Source organism: Diorhabda carinulata, chromosome 12 (genome assembly GCF_026250575.1).
Source record: "Diorhabda carinulata isolate Delta chromosome 12, icDioCari1.1, whole genome shotgun sequence".
In the NCBI taxonomy this organism is placed as follows: Eukaryota; Metazoa; Arthropoda; class Insecta; order Coleoptera; family Chrysomelidae; genus Diorhabda; species Diorhabda carinulata.
In genome coordinates, this window is record NC_079471.1 from 800,671 (window position 1) to 824,529 (window position 23,859).

Sequence of the window (23,859 nt, forward strand, 5' to 3'; positions counted from 1 at the left end):
CAGTTATTCCCAAACTAGTCCAAATGTACCCCCAGGTATTCACAAAAAGTTCTACAACATAAATGTACTTTCCATAGTTACGAGGATCGTTCCAAAAGTACTCGATTCAACTATCATCATATCTAGATTAAACCTGGTACTTTTGGTACAATCCTCGTACATAAAATCAGTATTTTCAACGTAATTTACGATCTTACGGTATGAAGTATAACCTAACCTAACTAATTAGATGTTTACGAAGACTTCGAAGCAACCAACCGAGTAAAAGGCCAAGAAAAAAGAAGAAAACGATCTTTTAACAATGTTACCAACTGTGTAAACGACGTTGGTAAAACTGCATCTTGTCTTTTGGATGGAAACCATATTGTAATTATGTTTACCGTGATAAAACTATTTAAATCGCGATTTTAAATTTCGTTGGATGTTTCGATTGTTGAAACAGCCGCTACTGATGATATTCGATTGCTGATTTCCTTTCCTATTTGGTGGAAAAGATATTGAAATCGGGAACACTCGCTACGTCAGTAATCCGAAATAAATTACACCCCCCAGTTCATTGTATAACTATTTTATTTCAATTTCGTTGGGGAAAAATCGAAAAACGTTTCTTGGTATTCGAAATCGTGGAAATATACGAGGTCCGGTTATTAAATAACGGAACCGCGCGCTTAGAGGACGTTTTAGACGTCGGATATCTGTATATCTCGTCTAGAATCATGACGAAACACCCCATCATCGAAGGAATCCATTTTTTTTGGGTTAAAACTATGGGAATTCACGAAGACAATCAATAATCCAAAAAATTCCAATACATTAAGATCCTACTTGGTTTAAAAGGATTTCTGGTCCTTATAGGGCCTTGGAAATTGATCATATCCCTTTGGAATTAATCTAGAATCATGATGAAACACCCCATCATCGAGTGAATCCATTTTTTTGGGTAAAAACTATGGGAATTCACGAAGACAATCAATAATCCAAAAAATTCCAGTACATAAAGATCCTACTTGGTTTAAAAGGATTTCTGGTCCTTATAGGGCCTTGGAAATTGATCATATTCCTTTGGTATTAATCTAGAATCATGACGAAACACCCCATCATCGAAGGAATCCATTTTTTTGGGTTAAAACTATGGGAATTCACGAAGACAATCAATAATCCAAAAAATTCCAATACATAAAGATCCTACTTGGTTTAAAAGGATTTCTGGCCCTTATAGGGCCTTGGAAATTGATCATATTCCTTTGGTTTTAATCAATAATCATGATGAAACACCCCATCATCGAGTGAATCCATTTTTTTGGGTAAAAACTATGGGAATTCACGAAGACAATCAATAATCCAAAAAATTCCAATACATTAAGATCCTAATTGGTTTAAAAGGATTTCTGGCCCTTATAGGGCCTTGGAAATTGATCATATTCCTTTGGTTTTAATCTATAATCATGATGAAACACCCCATCATCGAAGGAATCCATTTTTTTGGGTAAAAACTATGGGAATTCACGAAGACAATCAATAATCCAAAAAATTCCAATACATTAAGATCCTAATTGGTTTAAAAGGATTTCTGGCCCTTATAGGGACTTGGAAATTGATCATATTCCTTTGGAATTAATCTAGAATCATGACGAAACACCCCATCATCGAAGGAATCCATTTTTTTGGGTAAAAACTATGGGAATTCACGAAGACAATCAATAATCCAAAAAATTCCAATACATAAAGATCCTACTTGGTTTAAAAGGATTTCTGGCCCTTATAGGGCCTTGGAAATTGATCATATTCCTTTGGTTTTAATCTAGAATCATGATGAAACACCCCATCATCGAGTGAATCCATTTTTTTGGGTAAAAACTATGGGAATTCACGAAGACAATCAATAATCCAAAAAATTCCAGTACATAAAGATCCTACTTGGTTTAAAAGGATTTCTGGTCCTTATAGGGCCTTGGAAATTGATCATATTCCTTTGGTATTAATCTAGAATCATGACGAAACACCCCATCATCGAAGGAATCCATTTTTTTGGGTTAAAACTATGGGAATTCACGAAGACAATCAATAATCCAAAAAATTCCAATACATAAAGATCCTACTTGGTTTAAAAGGATTTCTGGCCCTTATAGGGCCTTGGAAATTGATCATATTCCTTTGGTTTTAATCTATAATCATGATGAAACACCCCATCATCGAGTGAATCCATTTTTTTGGGTTAAAACTATGGGAATTCATGAAGACAATCAATAATCCAAAAAATTCCAATACATTAAGATCCTAATTGGTTTAAAAGGATTTCTGGCCCTTATAGGGCCTTGGAAATTGATCATATTCCTTTGGTATTAATCTAGAATCATGACGAAACACCCCATCATCGAAGGAATCCATTTTTTTGGGTTAAAACTATGGGAATTCACGAAGACAATCAATAATCCAAAAAATTCCAATACATTAAGATCCTAATTGGTTTAAAAGGATTTCTGGCCCTTATAGGGCCTTGGAAATTGATCATATTCCTTTGGAATTAATCTAGAATCATGACGAAACACCCCATCATCGAAGGAATCCATTTTTTTGGGTAAAAACTATGGGAATTCACGAAGACAATCAATAATCCAAAAAATTCCAATACATTAAGATCCTAATTGGTTTAAAAGGATTTCTGGCCCTTATAGGGCCTTGGAAATTGATCATATTCCTTTGGAATTAATCTAGAATCATGACGAAACACCCCATCATCGAAGGAATCCATTTTTTTGGGTAAAAACTATGGGAATTCACGAAGACAATCAATAATCCAAAAAATTCCAATACATTAAGATCCTAATTGGTTTAAAAGGATTTCTGGCCCTTATAGGGCCTTGGAAATTGATCATATTCCTTTGGTATTAATCTAGAATCATGATGAAACACCCCATCATCGAAGGAATCAATTTTTTTGGGTTAAAACTATGGGAATTCAAGAGGACAATCAATAATCCAAAAAATTCCAATACATTAAGATCCTAATTGGTTTAAAAGGATTTCTGGCCCTTATAGGGCCTTGGAAATTGATCATATCCCTTTGGTATTAATCTAGAATCATGACGAAACACCCCATCATCGAGTGAATCCATTTTTTTGGGTTAAAACTATGGGAATTCACGAAGACATTCAATAATCCAAAAAATTCCAATACATTAAGATCCTAATTGGTTTAAAAGGATTTCTGGCCCTTATAGGGCCTTGGAAATTGATCATATTCCTTTGGTTTTAATCTATAATCATGATGAAACACCCCATCATCGAGTGAATCCATTTTTTTGGGTTAAAACTATGGGAATTCACGAAGACAATCAATAATCCAAAAAATTCCAATACATTAAGATCCTAATTGGTTTAAAAGGATTTCTGGCCCTTATAGGGCCTTGGAAATTGATCATATCCCATTGGTATTAATCTAGAATCATGATGAAACACCCCATCATCGAGTGAATCCATTTTTTTGGGTTAAAACTATGGGAATTCACGAAGACAATCAATAATCCAAAAAATTCCAATACATTAAGATCCTAATTGGTTTAAAAGGATTTCTGGCCCTTATAGGGCCTTGGAAATTGATCATATTCCTTTGGTATTAATCTAGAATCATGACGAAACACCCCATCATCGAAGGAATCCATTTTTTTTGGGTAAAAACTATGGGAATTCACGAAGACAATCAATAATCCAAAAAATTCCAATACATTAAGATCCTAATTGGTTTAAAAGGATTTCTGGCCCTTATAGGGCCTTGGAAATTGATCATATTCCTTTGGTATTAATCTATAATCATGACGAAACACCCCATCATCGAAGGAATCCATTTTTTTTGGGTAAAAACTATGGGAATTCACGAAGACAATCAATAATCCAAAAAATTCCAATACATTAAGATCCTAATTGGTTTAAAAGGATTTCTGGCCCTTATAGGGCCTTGGAAATTGATCATATTCTTTTGGTATTAATCTAGAATCATGACGAAACACCCCATCATCGAAGGAATCCATTTTTTTTGGGTAAAAACTATGGGAATTCACGAAGACAATCAATAATCCAAAAAATTCCAATACATTAAGATCCTAATTGGTTTAAAAGGATTTCTGGCCCTTATAGGGCCTTGGAAATTGATCATATTCCTTTGGTATTAATCTAGAATCATGACGAAACACCCCATCATCGAAGGAATCCATTTTTTTTGGGTAAAAACTATGGGAATTCACGAAGACAATCAATAATCCAAAAAATTCCAATACATTAAGATCCTAATTGGTTTAAAAGGATTTCTGGCCCTTATAGGGCCTTGGAAATTGATCATATTCCTATGGTTTTAATCTAGAATCATGATGAAACACCCCATCATCGAGTGAATCCATTTTTTTGGGTAAAAACTATGGGAATTCACGAAGACAATCAATAATCCAAAAAATTCCAATACATTAAGATCCTACTTGGTTTAAAAGGATTTCTGGCCCTTATAGGGCCTTGGAAATTGATCATATTCCTTTGGTTTTAATCTAGAATCATGATGAAACACCCCATCATCGAGTGAATCCATTTTTTTGGGTAAAAACTATGGGAATTCACGAAGACAATCAATAATCCAAAAAATTCCAGTACATAAAGATCCTACTTGGTTTAAAAGGATTTCTGGTCCTTATAGGGCCTTGGAAATTGATCATATTCCTTTGGTATTAATCTAGAATCATGACGAAACACCCCATCATCGAAGGAATCCATTTTTTTGGGTTAAAACTATGGGAATTCACGAAGACAATCAATAATCCAAAAAATTCCAATACATAAAGATCCTACTTGGTTTAAAAGGATTTCTGGCCCTTATAGGGCCTTGGAAATTGATCATATTCCTTTGGTTTTAATCTATAATCATGATGAAACACCCCATCATCGAGTGAATCCATTTTTTTGGGTTAAAACTATGGGAATTCACGAAGACAATCAATAATCCAAAAAATTCCAATACATTAAGATCCTAATTGGTTTAAAAGGATTTCTGGCCCTTATAGGGCCTTGGAAATTGATCATATCCCATTGGTATTAATCTAGAATCATGATGAAACACCCCATCATCGAGTGAATCCATTTTTTTGGGTTAAAACTATGGGAATTCACGAAGACAATCAATAATCCAAAAAATTCCAATACATTAAGATCCTAATTGGTTTAAAAGGATTTCTGGCCCTTATAGGGCCTTGGAAATTGATCATATTCCTTTGGTATTAATCTAGAATCATGACGAAACACCCCATCATCGAAGGAATCCATTTTTTTTGGGTAAAAACTATGGGAATTCACGAAGACAATCAATAATCCAAAAAATTCCAATACATTAAGATCCTAATTGGTTTAAAAGGATTTCTGGCCCTTATAGGGCCTTGGAAATTGATCATATTCCTTTGGTATTAATCTAGAATCATGACGAAACACCCCATCATCGAAGGAATCCATTTTTTTTGGGTAAAAACTATGGGAATTCACGAAGACAATCAATAATCCAAAAAATTCCAATACATTAAGATCCTACTTGGTTTAAAAGGATTTCTGGCCCTTATAGGGCCTTGGAAATTGATCATATTCCTTTGGTTTTAATCTAGAATCATGATGAAACACCCCATCATCGAGTGAATCCATTTTTTTGGGTAAAAACTATGGGAATTCACGAAGACAATCAATAATCCAAAAAATTCCAGTACATAAAGATCCTACTTGGTTTAAAAGGATTTCTGGTCCTTATAGGGCCTTGGAAATTGATCATATTCCTTTGGTATTAATCTAGAATCATGACGAAACACCCCATCATCGAAGGAATCCATTTTTTTGGGTTAAAACTATGGGAATTCACGAAGACAATCAATAATCCAAAAAATTCCAATACATAAAGATCCTACTTGGTTTAAAAGGATTTCTGGCCCTTATAGGGCCTTGGAAATTGATCATATTCCTTTGGTTTTAATCTATAATCATGATGAAACACCCCATCATCGAGTGAATCCATTTTTTTGGGTTAAAACTATGGGAATTCACGAAGACAATCAATAATCCAAAAAATTCCAATACATTAAGATCCTAATTGGTTTAAAAGGATTTCTGGCCCTTATAGGGCCTTGGAAATTGATCATATTCCTTTGGTATTAATCTATAATCATGACGAAACACCCCATCATCGAAGGAATCCATTTTTTTGGGTTAAAACTATGGGAATTCACGAAGACAATCAATAATCCAAAAAATTCCAATACATTAAGATCCTAATTGGTTTAAAAGGATTTCTGGCCCTTATAGGGCCTTGGAAATTGATCATATTCCTTTGGAATTAATCTAGAATCATGACGAAACACCCCATCATCGAAGGAATCCATTTTTTTGGGTAAAAACTATGGGAATTCACGAAGACAATCAATAATCCAAAAAATTCCAATACATTAAGATCCTAATTGGTTTAAAAGGATTTCTGGCCCTTATAGGGCCTTGGAAATTGATCATATTCTTTTGGTATTAATCTAGAATCATGACGAAACACCCCATCATCGAAGGAATCCATTTTTTTGGGTAAAAACTATGGGAATTCACGAAGACAATCAATAATCCAAAAAATTCCAATACATTAAGATCCTAATTGGTTTAAAAGGATTTCTGGCCCTTATAGGGCCTTGGAAATTGATCATATTCCTTTGGTATTAATCTAGAATCATGACGAAACACCCCATCATCGAAGGAATCCATTTTTTTTGGGTAAAAACTATGGGAATTCACGAAGACAATCAATAATCCAAAAAATTCCAATACATTAAGATCCTAATTGGTTTAAAAGGATTTCTGGCCCTTATAGGGCCTTGGAAATTGATCATATTCCTTTGGTATTAATCTAGAATCATGACGAAACACCCCATCATCGAAGGAATCCATTTTTTTTGGGTAAAAACTATGGGAATTCACGAAGACAATCAATAATCCAAAAAATTCCAATACATTAAGATCCTAATTGGTTTAAAAGGATTTCTGGCCCTTATAGGGCCTTGGAAATTGATCATATTCCTATGGTTTTAATCTAGAATCATGAGAAACACCCCATCATCGAGTGAATCCATTTTTTTGGGTAAAAACTATGGGAATTCACGAAGACAATCAATAATCCAAAAAATTCCAATACATTAAGATCCTACTTGGTTTAAAAGGATTTCTGGCCCTTATAGGGCCTTGGAAATTGATCATATTCCTTTGGTTTTAATCTAGAATCATGATGAAACACCCCATCATCGAGTGAATCCATTTTTTTGGGTAAAAACTATGGGAATTCACGAAGACAATCAATAATCCAAAAAATTCCAGTACATAAAGATCCTACTTGGTTTAAAAGGATTTCTGGTCCTTATAGGGCCTTGGAAATTGATCATATTCCTTTGGTATTAATCTAGAATCATGACGAAACACCCCATCATCGAAGGAATCCATTTTTTTGGGTTAAAACTATGGGAATTCACGAAGACAATCAATAATCCAAAAAATTCCAATACATTAAGATCCTAATTGGTTTAAAAGGATTTCTGGCCCTTATAGGGCCTTGGAAATTGATCATATTCTTTTGGTATTAATCTAGAATCATGACGAAACACCCCATCATCGAAGGAATCCATTTTTTTGGGTAAAAACTATGGGAATTCACGAAGACAATCAATAATCCAAAAAATTCCAATACATTAAGATCCTAATTGGTTTAAAAGGATTTCTGGCCCTTATAGGGCCTTGGAAATTGATCATATTCTTTTGGTATTAATCTAGAATCATGACGAAACACCCCATCATCGGAGGAATCCATTTTTTTGGGTAAAAACTATGGGAATTCACGAAGACAATCAATAATCCAAAAAATTCCAATACATTAAGATCCTAATTGGTTTAAAAGGATTTCTGGCCCTTATAGGGCCTTGGAAATTGATCATATTCCTTTGGTATTAATCTAGAATCATGACGAAACACCCCATCATCGAAGGAATCCATTTTTTTGGGTAAAAACTATGGGAATTCACGAAGACAATCAATAATCCAAAAAATTCCAATACATTAAGATCCTAATTGGTTTAAAAGGATTTCTGGCCCTTATAGGGCCTTGGAAATTGATCATATTCCTTTGGTATTAATCTAGAATCATGATGAAACACCCCATCATCGAAGGAATCAATTTTTTTGGGTTAAAACTATGGGAATTCAAGAGGACAATCAATAATCCAAAAAATTCCAATACATTAAGATCCTAATTGGTTTAAAAGGATTTCTGGCCCTTATAGGGCCTTGGAAATTGATCATATCCCTTTGGTATTAATCTAGAATCATGACGAAACACCCCATCATCGAGTGAATCCATTTTTTTGGGTTAAAACTATGGGAATTCACGAAGACAATCAATAATCCAAAAAATTCCAATACATTAAGATCCTAATTGGTTTAAAAGGATTTCTGGCCCTTATAGGGCCTTGGAAATTGATCATATTCCTTTGGTTTTAATCTATAATCATGACGAAACACCCCATCATCGAAGGAATCCATTTTTTTTGGGTAAAAACTATGGGAATTCACGAAGACATTCAATAATCCAAAAAATTCCAATACATTAAGATCCTAATTGGTTTAAAAGGATTTCTGGCCCTTATAGGGCCTTGGAAATTGATCATATTGCTTTGGTTTTAATCTATAATCATGATGAAACACCCCATCATCGAGTGAATCCATTTTTTTGGGTTAAAACTATGGGAATTCACGAAGACAATCAATAATCCAAAAAATTCCAATACATTAAGATCCTAATTGGTTTAAAAGGATTTCTGGCCCTTATAGGGCCTTGGAAATTGATCATATCCCATTGGTATTAATCTAGAATCATGATGAAACACCCCATCATCGAGTGAATCCATTTTTTTGGGTTAAAACTATGGGAATTCACGAAGACAATCAATAATCCAAAAAATTCCAATACATTAAGATCCTAATTGGTTTAAAAGGATTTCTGGCCCTTATAGGGCCTTGGAAATTGATCATATCCCATTGGTATTAATCTAGAATCATGATGAAACACCCCATCATCGAGTGAATCCATTTTTTTGGGTTAAAACTATGGGAATTCACGAAGACAATCAATAATCCAAAAAATTCCAATACATTAAGATCCTAATTGGTTTAAAAGGATTTCTGGCCCTTATAGGGCCTTGGAAATTGATCATATTCCTTTGGTTTTAATCTATAATCATGATGAAACACCCCATCATCGAGTGAATCCATTTTTTTGGGTTAAAACTATGGGAATTCACGAAGACATTCAATAATCCAAAAAATTCCAATACATTAAGATCCTAATTGGTTTAAAAGGATTTCTGGCCCTTATAGGGCCTTGGAAATTGATCATATTCCTTTGGTTTTAATCTATAATCATGATGAAACACCCCATCATCGAGTGAATCCATTTTTTTGGGTTAAAACTATGGGAATTCACGAAGACAATCAATAATCCAAAAAATTCCAATACATTAAGATCCTAATTGGTTTAAAAGGATTTCTGGCCCTTATAGGGCCTTGGAAATTGATCATATCCCATTGGTATTAATCTAGAATCATGATGAAACACCCCATCATCGAGTGAATCCATTTTTTTGGGTTAAAACTATGGGAATTCACGAAGACAATCAATAATCCAAAAAATTCCAATACATTAAGATCCTAATTGGTTTAAAAGGATTTCTGGCCCTTATAGGGCCTTGGAAATTGATCATATTCCTTTGGTATTAATCTAGAATCATGACGAAACACCCCATCATCGAAGGAATCCATTTTTTTTGGGTAAAAACTATGGGAATTCACGAAGACAATCAATAATCCAAAAAATTCCAATACATTAAGATCCTAATTGGTTTAAAAGGATTTCTGGCCCTTATAGGGCCTTGGAAATTGATCATATTCCTTTGGTATTAATCTAGAATCATGACGAAACACCCCATCATCGAAGGAATCCATTTTTTTTGGGTAAAAACTATGGGAATTCACGAAGACAATCAATAATCCAAAAAATTCCAATACATTAAGATCCTAATTGGTTTAAAAGGATTTCTGGCCCTTATAGGGCCTTGGAAATTGATCATATTCCTATGGTTTTAATCTAGAATCATGATGAAACACCCCATCATCGAGTGAATCCATTTTTTTGGGTAAAAACTATGGGAATTCACGAAGACAATCAATAATCCAAAAAATTCCAATACATTAAGATCCTACTTGGTTTAAAAGGATTTCTGGCCCTTATAGGGCCTTGGAAATTGATCATATTCCTTTGGTTTTAATCTAGAATCATGATGAAACACCCCATCATCGAGTGAATCCATTTTTTTGGGTAAAAACTATGGGAATTCACGAAGACAATCAATAATCCAAAAAATTCCAGTACATAAAGATCCTACTTGGTTTAAAAGGATTTCTGGTCCTTATAGGGCCTTGGAAATTGATCATATTCCTTTGGTATTAATCTAGAATCATGACGAAACACCCCATCATCGAAGGAATCCATTTTTTTGGGTTAAAACTATGGGAATTCACGAAGACAATCAATAATCCAAAAAATTCCAATACATAAAGATCCTACTTGGTTTAAAAGGATTTCTGGCCCTTATAGGGCCTTGGAAATTGATCATATTCCTTTGGTTTTAATCTATAATCATGATGAAACACCCCATCATCGAGTGAATCCATTTTTTTGGGTTAAAACTATGGGAATTCACGAAGACAATCAATAATCCAAAAAATTCCAATACATTAAGATCCTAATTGGTTTAAAAGGATTTCTGGCCCTTATAGGGCCTTGGAAATTGATCATATTCCTTTGGTATTAATCTAGAATCATGACGAAACACCCCATCATCGAAGGAATCCATTTTTTTGGGTTAAAACTATGGGAATTCACGAAGACAATCAATAATCCAAAAAATTCCAATACATTAAGATCCTAATTGGTTTAAAAGGATTTCTGGCCCTTATAGGGCCTTGGAAATTGATCATATTCCTTTGGAATTAATCTAGAATCATGACGAAACACCCCATCATCGAAGGAATCCATTTTTTTGGGTAAAAACTATGGGAATTCACGAAGACAATCAATAATCCAAAAAATTCCAATACATTAAGATCCTAATTGGTTTAAAAGGATTTCTGGCCCTTATAGGGCCTTGGAAATTGATCATATTCCTTTGGAATTAATCTAGAATCATGACGAAACACCCCATCATCGAAGGAATCCATTTTTTTGGGTAAAAACTATGGGAATTCACGAAGACAATCAATAATCCAAAAAATTCCAATACATTAAGATCCTAATTGGTTTAAAAGGATTTCTGGCCCTTATAGGGCCTTGGAAATTGATCATATTCCTTTGGTTTTAATCTATAATCATGATGAAACACCCCATCATCGAGTGAATCCATTTTTTTGGGTAAAAACTATGGGAATTCACGAAGACAATCAATAATCCAAAAAATTCCAATACATTAAGATCCTAATTGGTTTAAAAGGATTTCTGGCCCTTATAGGGCCTTGGAAATTGATCATATTCCTTTGGTATTAATCTAGAATCATGACGAAACACCCCATCATCGAAGGAATCCATTTTTTTTGGGTAAAAACTATGGGAATTCACGAAGACAATCAATAATCCAAAAAATTCCAATACATTAAGATCCTAATTGGTTTAAAAGGATTTCTGGCCCTTATAGGGCCTTGGAAATTGATCATATTCCTTTGGTTTTAATCTATAATCATGATGAAACACCCCATCATCGAGTGAATCCATTTTTTTGGGTAAAAACTATGGGAATTCACGAAGACAATCAATAATCCAAAAAATTCCAATACATTAAGATCCTAATTGGTTTAAAAGGATTTCTGGCCCTTATAGGGCCTTGGAAATTGATCATATTCCTTTGGTATTAATCTAGAATCATGACGAAACACCCCATCATCGAAGGAATCCATTTTTTTTGGGTAAAAACTATGGGAATTCACGAAGACAATCAATAATCCAAAAAATTCCAATACATTAAGATCCTAATTGGTTTAAAAGGATTTCTGGTCCTTATAGGGCCTTGGAAATTGATCATATTCCTTTGGTATTAATCTAGAATCATGACGAAACACCCCATCATCGAAGGAATCCATTTTTTTGGGTAAAAACTATGGGAATTCACGAAGACAATCAATAATCCAAAAAATTCCAGTACATAAAGATCCTACTTGGTTTAAAAGGATTTCTGGTCCTTATAGGGCCTTGGAAATTGATCATATCCCTTTGGAATTAATCTAGAATCATGATGAAACACCCCATCATCGAGTGAATCCATTTTTTTGGGTTAAAACTATAGGAATTCATGAAGACAATCAATAATCCAAAAAATTCCAATACATAGTGGATGTAACTTTATTTTCCACGTTTTAAGGGTATTTTTCCAAGGTACAACCCTCGATTAATGATAAAATAATAAAATTACCGTTTTTTTTATATTTTCACGCCAAGGGTCAAGGGTTTTTTCTTATATTTATGTTCCAATAAAATAACACCCTTATTTTATTGGTTTACGAGGGTTTTTATCACCCCCGTGAAGTTAAAAAAATATGAAAACGCAGTAAATAAAAAAATTCAACTCTACGATCAATTTTTTTGATTGATCATTGACGTATACAGGGTGTTTTTATAAAAAGAATTCGATTTAATTTACGATAATCCACTGAACTAAGTTTGGACGTTTTAAAGTACATTTTTTCGCTTGAAAATCTTCTATAAGCCATCACTGTATTATTAGGGGATGAATCGGTACAATTTTGGGCCACCCTGTATACCAAACAATCGATTATAGACATAACATTCTCATTCTTACATTTAAACGAAAAATAATTGTTTTAAAACCCCATATACTAGTAAGATTTGAACCCGCGACCATTTTACAACAAATCAACGACCTAACCACACGACAATTCTTCATAGCACCATCTATCGGTGAATATAGTGGATTAATGCGATAGGAATCGACGCGACGTTGGATAAAAATATAAATACAGACTACGCCCTGTATATAAGAGAGTTTATCGGAAATTTGTCAACCAAAAATCACGATTAAAAAGTCCGTTTTCTAATAATAAATCCGGTTTATTAAAATCAACTGAACCGAATGAATTTGCAAGGAAACTTTCGACGAAATTTATTATTTTAATCATTCGACAAAAAGAAGAAGAAATTCCGAGAGTTGCCAGGAATTTTCGTCCTTAAATCCCGCAGGATGTTTGTCCGGGTTCGGTTTTATACAGCGTGTTCATTCGCAAACCCCGCTTTATAATAAATCGTAAAATAATCGGGGAAATTTCGATATTTGATCGGAAAATCTCGTGGTAATGAAAATTTGGACTCGAGGAAGCTGTGTGCAAGATAAATGCCGCGTTTGGTTCCAACGGAACGGGATAAAACAAATAAATAACGAAAATAATGTGCTGAAGAGGTGAAACCGATTCCAAACAAGGCAAATATCGTTCCGAGGGTCGTGGCGTCTTTTTTTCGTGAAAATTTCCATTGAATATCATTGAAAAGGGAAAAACTATCAATTATGATTATTGAATGAACTTATTAAGCGAAAAAATCGAGGAAAAACGGCAGTTGTCGTGGAATTTCTGTCAAATTTAAACATTCAAAATTTTGCAACTCAATTTTTATTTTTTCTATATTCCAGATATAATTTTGATGATTTTATTTGGCTATATGTCTCTCCATCCATTGTAATATTTTTGCGGATTCTTGTGGCCCGTCGTATCTACATGGTATACTGTGTTTGAAAAATTTTAAAGTGGGGTATCTGCAAAATTTTAATTAATATTAAATTTAAACCGAAATAATGTTTTTTTCCTTATATCGAGGTGTAATTCATCATGAAAAGGTATTGGATCTAATGTATGCACGTTTTTTTTTATATAAATACCACATACTATATACAGGGTGTCCCACAACGAGTTAAAACTGTCTGTATATATGGTAAAATATTTAGTCGACTATAACTTTGTTATTTTATATGGAACACCCTGTATATTAATACATTTTTGAATTCTACGTGAAATTTTGGGATACTTTTGTCTAAAAACTTTTTTTCAAAAATACATACTTTTTGAGTAATTAATTTTTTTGTAAAAAATTTGACCGGTGCAGACCCTTATAAATTATTTTTTTACTGAGACACCCTTAAAGATATGAAAATGATTTTTATTCGGTTGCTTCTAGCAAGGTTAGACGTATTTGAATCTATATTTAAAAATTTATTATTTCATACAGGGTGTGTATAAGAAGTGTTCAAAGTTCAACTTCATAAATATCAATTTTTTTTATTTTTTTTTTAATAAAACCACCCATTTTTTTCTATTTTAATGCATTCGAGGGTGAAATGAATGAATTTGCCTCATTTTTTAACCCTGAATTTATTGAAATATAAAAAACCGGGGGATTTCTATTTAAAAAAATTTGATATATATGAAGTTGAATTTTGAATTTTGAACACTTTTTATATATACCCTGTATGAAATAACAAATTTTTAAATATACGTAAAATTTAAGTTTACTTTTGTCTAAAAACTTTTTTTCAAAAATACATACTTTTTGAGTAATTAATTTTTTTGTAAAAAATTTGACCGGTGCAGACCCTTATAAATTATTTTTTTACTAAGACACCCTTAAAGATATGAAAATGATTTTTATTCGGTTGCTTCTAGCAAGGTTAGACGTATTTGAATCTATATTTAAAAATTTGTTATTTTATACAGGGTGTGTATAAAAAGTGTTCAAAGTTCAACTTCATAAATATGAATTTTTTTTATTTTTTTTTTTTAATAAAACCACCCGTTTTTTTCTATTTTAATGCATTCGAGGGTGAAATGAATAAATTTGCCTTATTTTTTAACCCCGAATTTATTAAAATATAAAAAATCGGGTGGTTGTATGTAAAAAAATGAAAAATTTTGATATTTATGAAGTTGAACTTTGAACACTTTCTATATACACCCTGTATGAAATAACAAATTTTCAAATATAGATTCAAATACGTCTAACCTTGCTAAAAGCAACCGAGTAAAAATAATTTTCATATTTTTCAGGGTGTTTTAGTAAAAAAATAGTTTATAAGGGTCTGCAACTGTCAAATTTTTTACAAAAAAATTAATAACTCAAAAAGTATGCATTTTTCGAAAAAAGTTTTTATACAAAAATGTATTAAAATTCAACGCAGATTTCAATAATGTATTAATATACAGGGTGTTCTATATGAAATAACAAAGTTACAATCGACTTCCGGTAGAACCGGAAGTCGGCCATCTTTAAAAATATTTTAGTTAAAAAGATCATACTCGAAAACCTAAATGTAGAAATGTTCATGATTCTACCATGAGTATTTCGCCATATATAAAGATAGTTTTAACTCGTCGCGGGACATCCTGTATATATCGAACTTGTAACGAAACTAAAAACAAATAAATAGTTTCCTCGAAGTTACCTCTCAATCCCTTGTTGGTTAGCTATAGCAGTTTCATTGGCAGCGTCAATTTGGGCAACCGTAATAAATTTTCGTTTTTTGAAAATTTTCTTGGCCGTTTTTTTAAATTCGGGCGCGAATCGTATACAATATTTACAAAAAGGCGAATAAAAATTAACCAAAATATACGGATTCGCATTAATAATATTTTCGAAATTGTGCGACGTCAGTTCTAATATTTTTCCACCGCGTCCGAATACACCCAAAAAACTCAAAATCATATTTTCTCTTATATTAAATTGCGATTAACTTGAATTTACCAATTTCTAACATTATGTCAAATATTTAATGACAGATCAATCGCAGAACATAACCACACTTTTTCCAATAAGCAAATCGGTCGATAATTTGAGGTTATGTCGAAAGCTACGAAGTTGGCATTACTGTTTACAGTTCGACGGCTCGTCGTGTCAAAAAAAGATGAATTTGTAATTTATCAGTTCGACGAATTCAATTTCAATTCGAAAACGTTGAATTCTGAAGCTATACAAAAAGGTCCTGGCGAGAAATTCGATTTAAATAAGATTGATTATCCTTTTAAGTACGTAAGTTGTATAAAATCTGTAATTACTCACCTAATTAAGCTGATTGGAAAACTAGAAACAACATTAGTATTTAAACGACGGATTTATCGTTTAAAACAAGTCTTGATATCGAGAAAAAAATGATGTAGCGTGAGACGGTTTCAGTTTCAGCGATTTCGGCGAGTGAATTATCACTGAACGTAGCGGCGGTGGCTGAAAATCTGAAGTACGGCGGATTTCGAACACGTTGTTATATATAGACACATGCGCGTCGCGACTGTGATGGTGTTCATTCGGTGGTGAAACTTATAGTACAGGAAAATTAGGTTTGGGTTACTGGATAAGTATAGAGGCTCTTAATGAAATTACGGGGACGGATTTATGATGGTTTGGGATTTGATAGATTCTCTGCAAAAAATTATTGTGGTATTTTTTTTCTAACCTTAAAATTTTTATTATAAAATGGGTTTTGACGCTCGAAAATATTTTGAAACGCGAATAACTCGAAAACTATGGGGGATTTGAAAAAAAGTGTCTTAACAAAAAATGTAGAGTACAAAATTCTCTACAAAAAAGTCTTGAGGTTATTTTTTCCTAACCTTAAAATTTTCATTATAAAATGGGTTTTAACGCTCAAAAATATTTTAAATCGCGAATAACTCGAAAACTATGAGTAATTTGAAAGAAACTGTTTTAACAAAAAATGTAGAGTACAAAATTCTCTACAAAAAAGTATTGAGGTTATTTTTTCCTAACCTTAAAATTTCCATTATAAAATGGGTTTTAACGCTCAAAAATATTTTAAATCGCGAATAACTCGAAAACTATGGGTAATTTGAAAGAAACTGTTTTAACAAAAAATGTAGAGTACAAAATTCTCTACAAAAAAGTATTGAGGTTATTTTTTCCTAACCTTAAAATTTCCATTATAAAATGGGTTTTAACGCTCAAAAATATTTTGAATCGCGAATAACTCGAAAACTATGGGTAATTTGAAAGAAACTGTTTTAACAAAAAATGTAGAGTACAAAATTCTCTACAAAAAAGTATTGAGGTTATTTTTTCCTAACCTTAAAATTTCCATTATAAAATGGGTTTTAACGCTCAAAAATATTTTAAATCGCGAATAACTCGAAAACTATGAGTAATTTGAAAGAAACTGTTTTAACAAAAAATGTAGAGTACGAAATTCTCTACAAAAAAGTATTGAGGTTATTTTTTCCTAACCTTAAAATTTCCATTATAAAATGGGTTTTAACGCTCAAAAATATTTTAAATCGCGAATAACTCGAAAACTATGGGTAATTTGAAAGAAACTGTTTTAACAAAAAATGTAGAGTACAAAATTCTCTACAAAAAAGTATTGAGGTTATTTTTTCCTAACCTTAAAATTTCCATTATAAAATGGGTTTTAACGCTCAAAAATATTTTAAATCGCGAATAACTCGAAAACTATGGGTAATTTGAAAGAAACTGTTTTAACAAAAAATGTAGAGTACAAAATTCTCTACAAAAAAGTATTGAGGTTATTTTTTCCTAACCTTAAAATTTCCATTATAAAATGGGTTTTAACGCTCAAAAATATTTTAAATCGCGAAAAACTCGAAAACTATGGGTAATTTGAAAGAAACTGTTTTAACAAAAAATGTAGAGAACAAAATTCTCTACAAAAAAGTATTGAGGTTATTTTTTCCTAACCTTAAAATTTCCATTATAAAATGGGTTTTAACGCTCAAAAATATTTTGAATCGCGAATAACTCGAAAACTATGGGTAATTTGAAAGAAACTGTTTTAACAAAAAATGTAGAGTACAAAATTCTCTACAAAAAAGTATTGAGGTTATTTTTTCCTAACCTTAAAATTTCCATTATAAAATGGGTTTTAACGCTCAAAAATATTTTGAATCGCGAATAACTCGAAAACTATGGGTAATTTGAAAGAAACTGTTTTAACAAAAAATGTAGAGTACAAAATTCTCTACAAAAAAGTATTAAGGTTATTTTTTCCTAACCTTAAAATTTTCATTATAAAATGGGTTTTAACGCTCAAAAATATTTTAAATCGCGAATAACTCGAAAACTATGAGTAATTTGAAAGAAACTGTTTTAACAAAAAATGTAGAGTACAAAATTCTCTACAAAAAAGTATTGAGGTTATTTTTTCCTAACCTTAAAATTTCCATTATAAAATGGGTTTTAACGCTCAAAAATATTTTGAATCGCGAATAACTCGAAAACTATGGGTAATTTGAAAGAAACTGTTTTAACAAAAAATGTAGAGTACAAAATTCTCTACAAAAAAGTATTAAGGTTATTTTTTCCTAACCTTAAAATTTCCATTATAAAATGGGTTTTAACGCTCAAAAATATTTTGAATCGCGAATAACTCGAAAACTATGGGTAATTTGAAAGAAACTGTTTTAACAAAAAATGTAGAGTACAAAATTCTCTACAAAAAAGTATTAAGGTTATTTTTTCCTAACCTTAAAATTTCCATTATAAAATGGGTTTTAACGCTCAAAAATATTTTAAATCGCGAATAACTCGAAAACTATGGGTAATTTGAAAGAAACTGTATTAACAAAAAATGTAGAGTACAAAATTCTCTACAAAAAAGTATTGAGGTTATTTTTTCCTAACCTCAAAATTTTCATTATAAAATGGGTTTTAACGCTCGAAAATATTTTGAAACGCGAATAACTCGAAAACTATGGGTAATTTGAAAGAAACTGTTTTAACAAAAAATGTAGAGTACAAAATTCTCTACAAAAAAGTATTGAGGTTATTTTTTCCTAACCTTAAAATTTTCATTATAAAATGGGTTTTAACGCTCAAAAATATTTTGAAACGCGAATAACTCGAAAACTATGAAGAATTTGAATAAAACAAAACACTTGGAGTACAAAATTCTGTAGAAAAATTGTTTTTTTGAAAACCAAGTAGAGTTTTGAAAGATCTAGAGCAGTTTCCATGAGCGCCTGGAACGTAAATTGCCTTGAATTCGCACTGGCGGAAGCGTCGAGGAAGATTTACTCGAAAATAGTAGCTCCAACGAAAAAATAACCGGAAACCTTTTTTGTAGAAAATTTTATTCTCTACATTTTTCGTTCGAACACTTTTTTCCGAATTCCTGTTAGTTTTCGAGTTATTCGCGTTTCAAAATTTTTTTCAACTACAAGTTCCAAAATTTCGAATATTTTACCTGTACTATCATAATATTTGATGAAAGTGTGCATCAATATTAGCTTAGATATGTCAGATAAAAAAATTGACTACTTTTTATAGGTTTCAACCAATCAAATTCGTTCATTACATCATCATAATACAAAGGGGGCGTTTTTAAAATTTATTTTACGAAAACTAAACTACAAGTGACGTTTCGCGACTCACAAACTGTGAAAAATAGTAAAATTACGCCTTAAAATAAGCGAATTCTTCTTTTTTTTCAATCTATTTCGATATCAGAGCTGCCAACTGTCGAGTGTTGGCTGAAAGACGTCGTCCAACATTATAAAAAAGAAGAAAGACGTTTCAGAAATACGTATTGACGTTTTAGGTTATGTGTGATCCTTGTATCGATTCAATCACAAATAAATCATCTACAATCTCATAAATCATCGGTTCCCAAACTTTTTTTCCGTATTTTATTGTTTTGTTTTTGTATTTATGTTTACATCCGGCAATACGTTGACAGCTTGACGATATTGTGTCAGAGGAAGCTCGTAAAGCGAATAAATAACGAAAATGTCGATTATGACCAAATTGGTGAAAAGAAAAGAGTCTCGACTACCACTGGAAGTTTCTTTTAAAGATATGCGTTCTAAAATTTACCCTCCAGATAATCCCGAAGCTATTCCATTCAAAGAATTCATAGATGTCGAAGTTAATGCGGAAAAATGGGACGTACCGGTAAGATTTCTACTTATAGTACGGGAAAATTATATACCCGGTAGTCTTTAGTTTAAGAAATAGTAAAAAAGTCCCAAAATATTTTGATAAACACTTAAAATTAGTCAATTTTTATTTGTCTTTTAAAAAACTGGTATTACGAGCTAAAAATGGCCGTATTTGATTAAGAAAAAGTTGTTTCTACACCAGCTTACTTTAAATTGCTGCCCCGTGCACCCCATTAGCCAGATTTAGGCCCCTTGTTTGTAGAATTAGGCCAGGTATTGAAGCAATTTCCCTCCGAATTTTTTAATACAGCACCGATTTATTTGAAATTTCAACAGACGCGTTTTCGGCGGTGGAAAATTTTTCACCCAAAATAACCTCGGAAATCGAAAGATCGGGAAATTTAAAGTGAAAAATGTGGTATAAAGTTTTTTCGCCAGATTGATAATTTTTGAGTTATACGCAATTGAAAATTAGGATTTTTCGTTAAAAAAAAACCGCGTTTTTTAATAGTTTTTTACGTATAACTCTGTAATGGTGAAATTTATCGAAAAAAGTGTAATGAACAAAAATGAAGCTTATAAAAAAACAAAGAAATTAAACTATGTTTTAATATTTTAATGTTATACCTAAAGCAAGTTATAGATACTTGAATAATTTTTGTTTTACGTAATTGAGTATTTAACCTCAAATAACTGGAAAATGGTGAATTTTTCAAAAAAAAGTCATGATATACTTTTTAAAGAGCTTGAAAAGACCTTTCGAATGATTATTGATAAAACTAGTTTCGACTGGAATTTCGATGAGATATGGTGTAAAATAGTTAAAAGTTGAAAAAAAAATTGCACTAAAACTAATGCCATTTCATTCTAAATCAAAATTGAATTTATTCCTTGTACCAAATACTTTATTTGGATGTTATTCACGATATTTGAAAATTTGGCTTATTAGAAATGCATAATTTTGAAAAAAATTACCATTAAATAGTAACTTTCTTTTTTTTATTTTTAAAAAAATTGTTTTTTCTCCATAACTATAAGAGATAAAAAAACAAATAAACAGTCAAATTAAAGCATTTTTTATGAAGATTATTTTGACTTTTTTATTTTTTTTGTAACAGAAAAATTGACGGAGTTATAACCAAATTAATGCGTCACTAATGTACTAGAATTGGTTATCCACAGCCCTTTGACCCTTTATTAATAAAATATGGAAGGTCTCAAGCCCTTTTAACATACATAGTCTTGTAGCCTTGAAAATTACCTTTAAAATGGTTTTTTGTAGGATGTGATAACTTCAAAATTAACGGAGTTACATAAAAAATAAAAATTTGTGAATTATAAAATATGAAAAAGTTTCAAATTTTGACTCATGGATTTTTTCTGTTGATACTAAAATGCCTGTAGGTACATTTGAGAGTACCGAGAGATGATTTACTCATAATTTTGATAAAGGGGTGGTTTTTAAGGGGTGTTATGGTGTACAAAATGAAAAATCACTTCGTGTTTGGAAAATACACTTGAATAACGAAAAAATTCAAAATCAAAACATAAAGTCATTAAAAATTTTTTATTTTTTATCAGAGGGGTTGTTTTTAAGGGTTGACAGGGTGTGGACAATTAAAAATTACTTCAAGTAAAGACAAAAAATGGAAAAATGCAAAAATAATGCAAAATGTAAAAGTTGACGGTTATTATTGGATTTAATTCTCTAAAAAGGGGTTGTTTTTAAGGGTTGAATAATAAAAATTATTAATTAATCAAATTTTATTAAAATATTACGAATTTTTTACAGTAAAAATGAAATTAAAACCTTTTAAATCGTTAAAAGATTTGTTTCTGTATTATTTTCATTATAAGGGTAGTTTTTAGAGGTTTTTAAGGGTTGATACTTCGAAATATATAAATTTTCCATCAAACAATACGTTAAGATGTTTATGTCGCATAAACGAGAAATTTTAATTGGAAAAAAATACGAAAAAAACAATAATATCAGTATATTTCGATAAGGGGTGGTTTTTACCCTATAAAAACAATTTGCAAGTCTCGCGACCACGTAGATCTTGTTACGGGGGTTGGGATAAACTAAATTTTCAATAAAATCGGAGCTGCGTTAAAAAATTCAAAAGTTTGAAACCAATTTTTAATCAGTTTCAAATTTTTTGTACAAAAAATTTTTTTTAACGTATCTAATCGTTTATGTCAAGGTGATATCGTCGCAGGAATATAACACCGAGAAAAAATCATCGACGACGACCTTCGAACCGTTCCAAGACCCCTACGAGGTACGTTTACCCCCAAGTCTACTCGGAGTCCAATGGAAAAAAATCCACGACATTTTTCCCGATGTAAGTACGTTTCCCCCCGTAGAAATCCGGTTTTTTCATTATTCCAGTCGGTTATTTCAGGCTGAATTCGTTATTAAGAATGAAACAACCCATTGTCCAGATGTAAAAACGTCCAGCAAACATTTACTGCATTCCCAATTCGTCAGAAGTTTTATATCCAGCGTCGAAATTTTGTACCATATCGGCAACAGCAAAAAATTTCAATTGGAACACACCTCGATGAATTTCAACCCGATTTTCGAGAAGGATTCCTGGCGACCTTGGCACCACGTTTATTGTAACAACAAATCGGGAAAGAATTTTTACCACAATCCCACAACAAATCGAACAGGTGATTTAGTACGGTCAATCGGGTTTAAAATCGATCGCGATTTCGAAAATAGTCATTGGATCTTTTTGAAAATTTGGAATTAGGTTCATCTTACCCTAGTATTCAAACCTGACTCGGTCGCGAAGTATAATTTTTATTTTTAAGGGGTGAAAATCACCCTTTAATCTAATAAATCGAAAACTAATTAATTGAAGCGGTAATTGGGTATGGTTAAGTTCAAATGTGATAAATTTTGGTTGGTTTTTCATCATAATTTTAATATTTTGATATTTTACAGTTCGCTTACCCTTAAAAAACAACCCTTTGTACAAAAATTATTCGAAAAACGTGAAAAATACGGAAGTTTTTTTTATTTTGGATCGTAATAGGAAAATTTTTAATAATTTTTGTGTTTATTCATACACCATTTTGTAGGGAATTTCATAAACTACAATACCATGAAAGTTGCAACCCTTCTAGGCCCTTTTCTTCGGAGAATTTTGATGTTAAATGGCAAAAAACACTATTCCTTAGCATTGAAATCGATACTTTAAAAGCTTATATCTCGTTTAATTTTGAAGATACGTTAGTTTTAAAAAAAGCAAAATGTTCAGTAAAATATAAGCTACATTTTAGTTTTAATAAGTTTTTTCGTTAATTCAATAGTTTTTGAGTTATTTTGAAAAAATGAATTTTTTTTTTTAAATCGAAAAAAAATTTTTACATTAAACAATTTTTTTTTCAAAATATGCGTGTTCCAAGACATTCAAACTTTTGGAACGTGTTTTTTAGGGCTTAAACAAAAGTAATTTTACATGAGTTACGATTAATTTTGATTTTGCCGCACGTGGTGTCAAATTTACACACATTTTTTTTTTTAATTCGAGTTACTCAACTTATTTTCGTCATAACTCGTTTAATTTTCATGCTAGACGGTTTTATAAAAGTTCATTTTAAAGGTCTGAAAAAGTACTTTAAAAATGTTTATTACAATTTTTTATGAAAAATTGATGGTTTTTCCGTTATTTGAGCTCAAACTTTTGCATAAAATTACGAAAAAGGAAAAATTGGTTTTCAGTGACCCATAAGTTGCTGAATATTACTCAAAAAATTTAATCAAACCCGACTAATTTCTTTGTTTTTTTATAAACTTCA

At 31.6% G+C, this 23,859-nt stretch overlaps 3 protein-coding genes across 4 annotated transcripts in view; 1 reads left to right on the forward strand and 2 right to left on the reverse strand.

Moving 5' to 3' along the window:
* The window catches only part of LOC130900060 (uncharacterized), a 29,862-nt gene extending 13,486 nt beyond the window's left edge, over window positions 1-16,376 (reverse strand). The window contains exon 1 of one of the 2 annotated variants that reach the window (XM_057810383.1): window positions 16,205-16,376. The gene's annotated coding sequence lies outside the window, so the exon portion shown is untranslated. The remainder of the gene's footprint in view (window positions 1-16,204) is intronic. The other variant, XM_057810384.1, reaches the window with a different exon arrangement.
* Window positions 13,752-15,948, reverse strand: LOC130900061 (protein disulfide-isomerase-like). Its single transcript, XM_057810385.1, has 2 exons — window positions 15,591-15,948; window positions 13,752-13,910 (listed from the first exon to the last, which is right to left on the reverse strand). The coding sequence occupies exons 1-2, from the start codon at window positions 15,848-15,850 to the stop codon at window positions 13,805-13,807; spliced, it is 366 nt and encodes a 121-aa protein (XP_057666368.1). The 5' UTR covers window positions 15,851-15,948; the 3' UTR covers window positions 13,752-13,804.
* Window positions 16,377-19,762: 3,386 nt separating the features above from the next.
* The window catches only part of LOC130900054 (uncharacterized), a 28,076-nt gene continuing 23,979 nt past the window's right edge, over window positions 19,763-23,859 (forward strand). Inside the window, exons 1-3 of the mRNA XM_057810373.1 lie at window positions 19,763-20,062; window positions 22,254-22,394; window positions 22,455-22,725. Coding sequence (XP_057666356.1) covers window positions 19,898-20,062; window positions 22,254-22,394; window positions 22,455-22,725 — 577 coding nt within the window. The 5' untranslated portion in view covers window positions 19,763-19,897. The remainder of the gene's footprint in view (window positions 20,063-22,253; window positions 22,395-22,454; window positions 22,726-23,859) is intronic.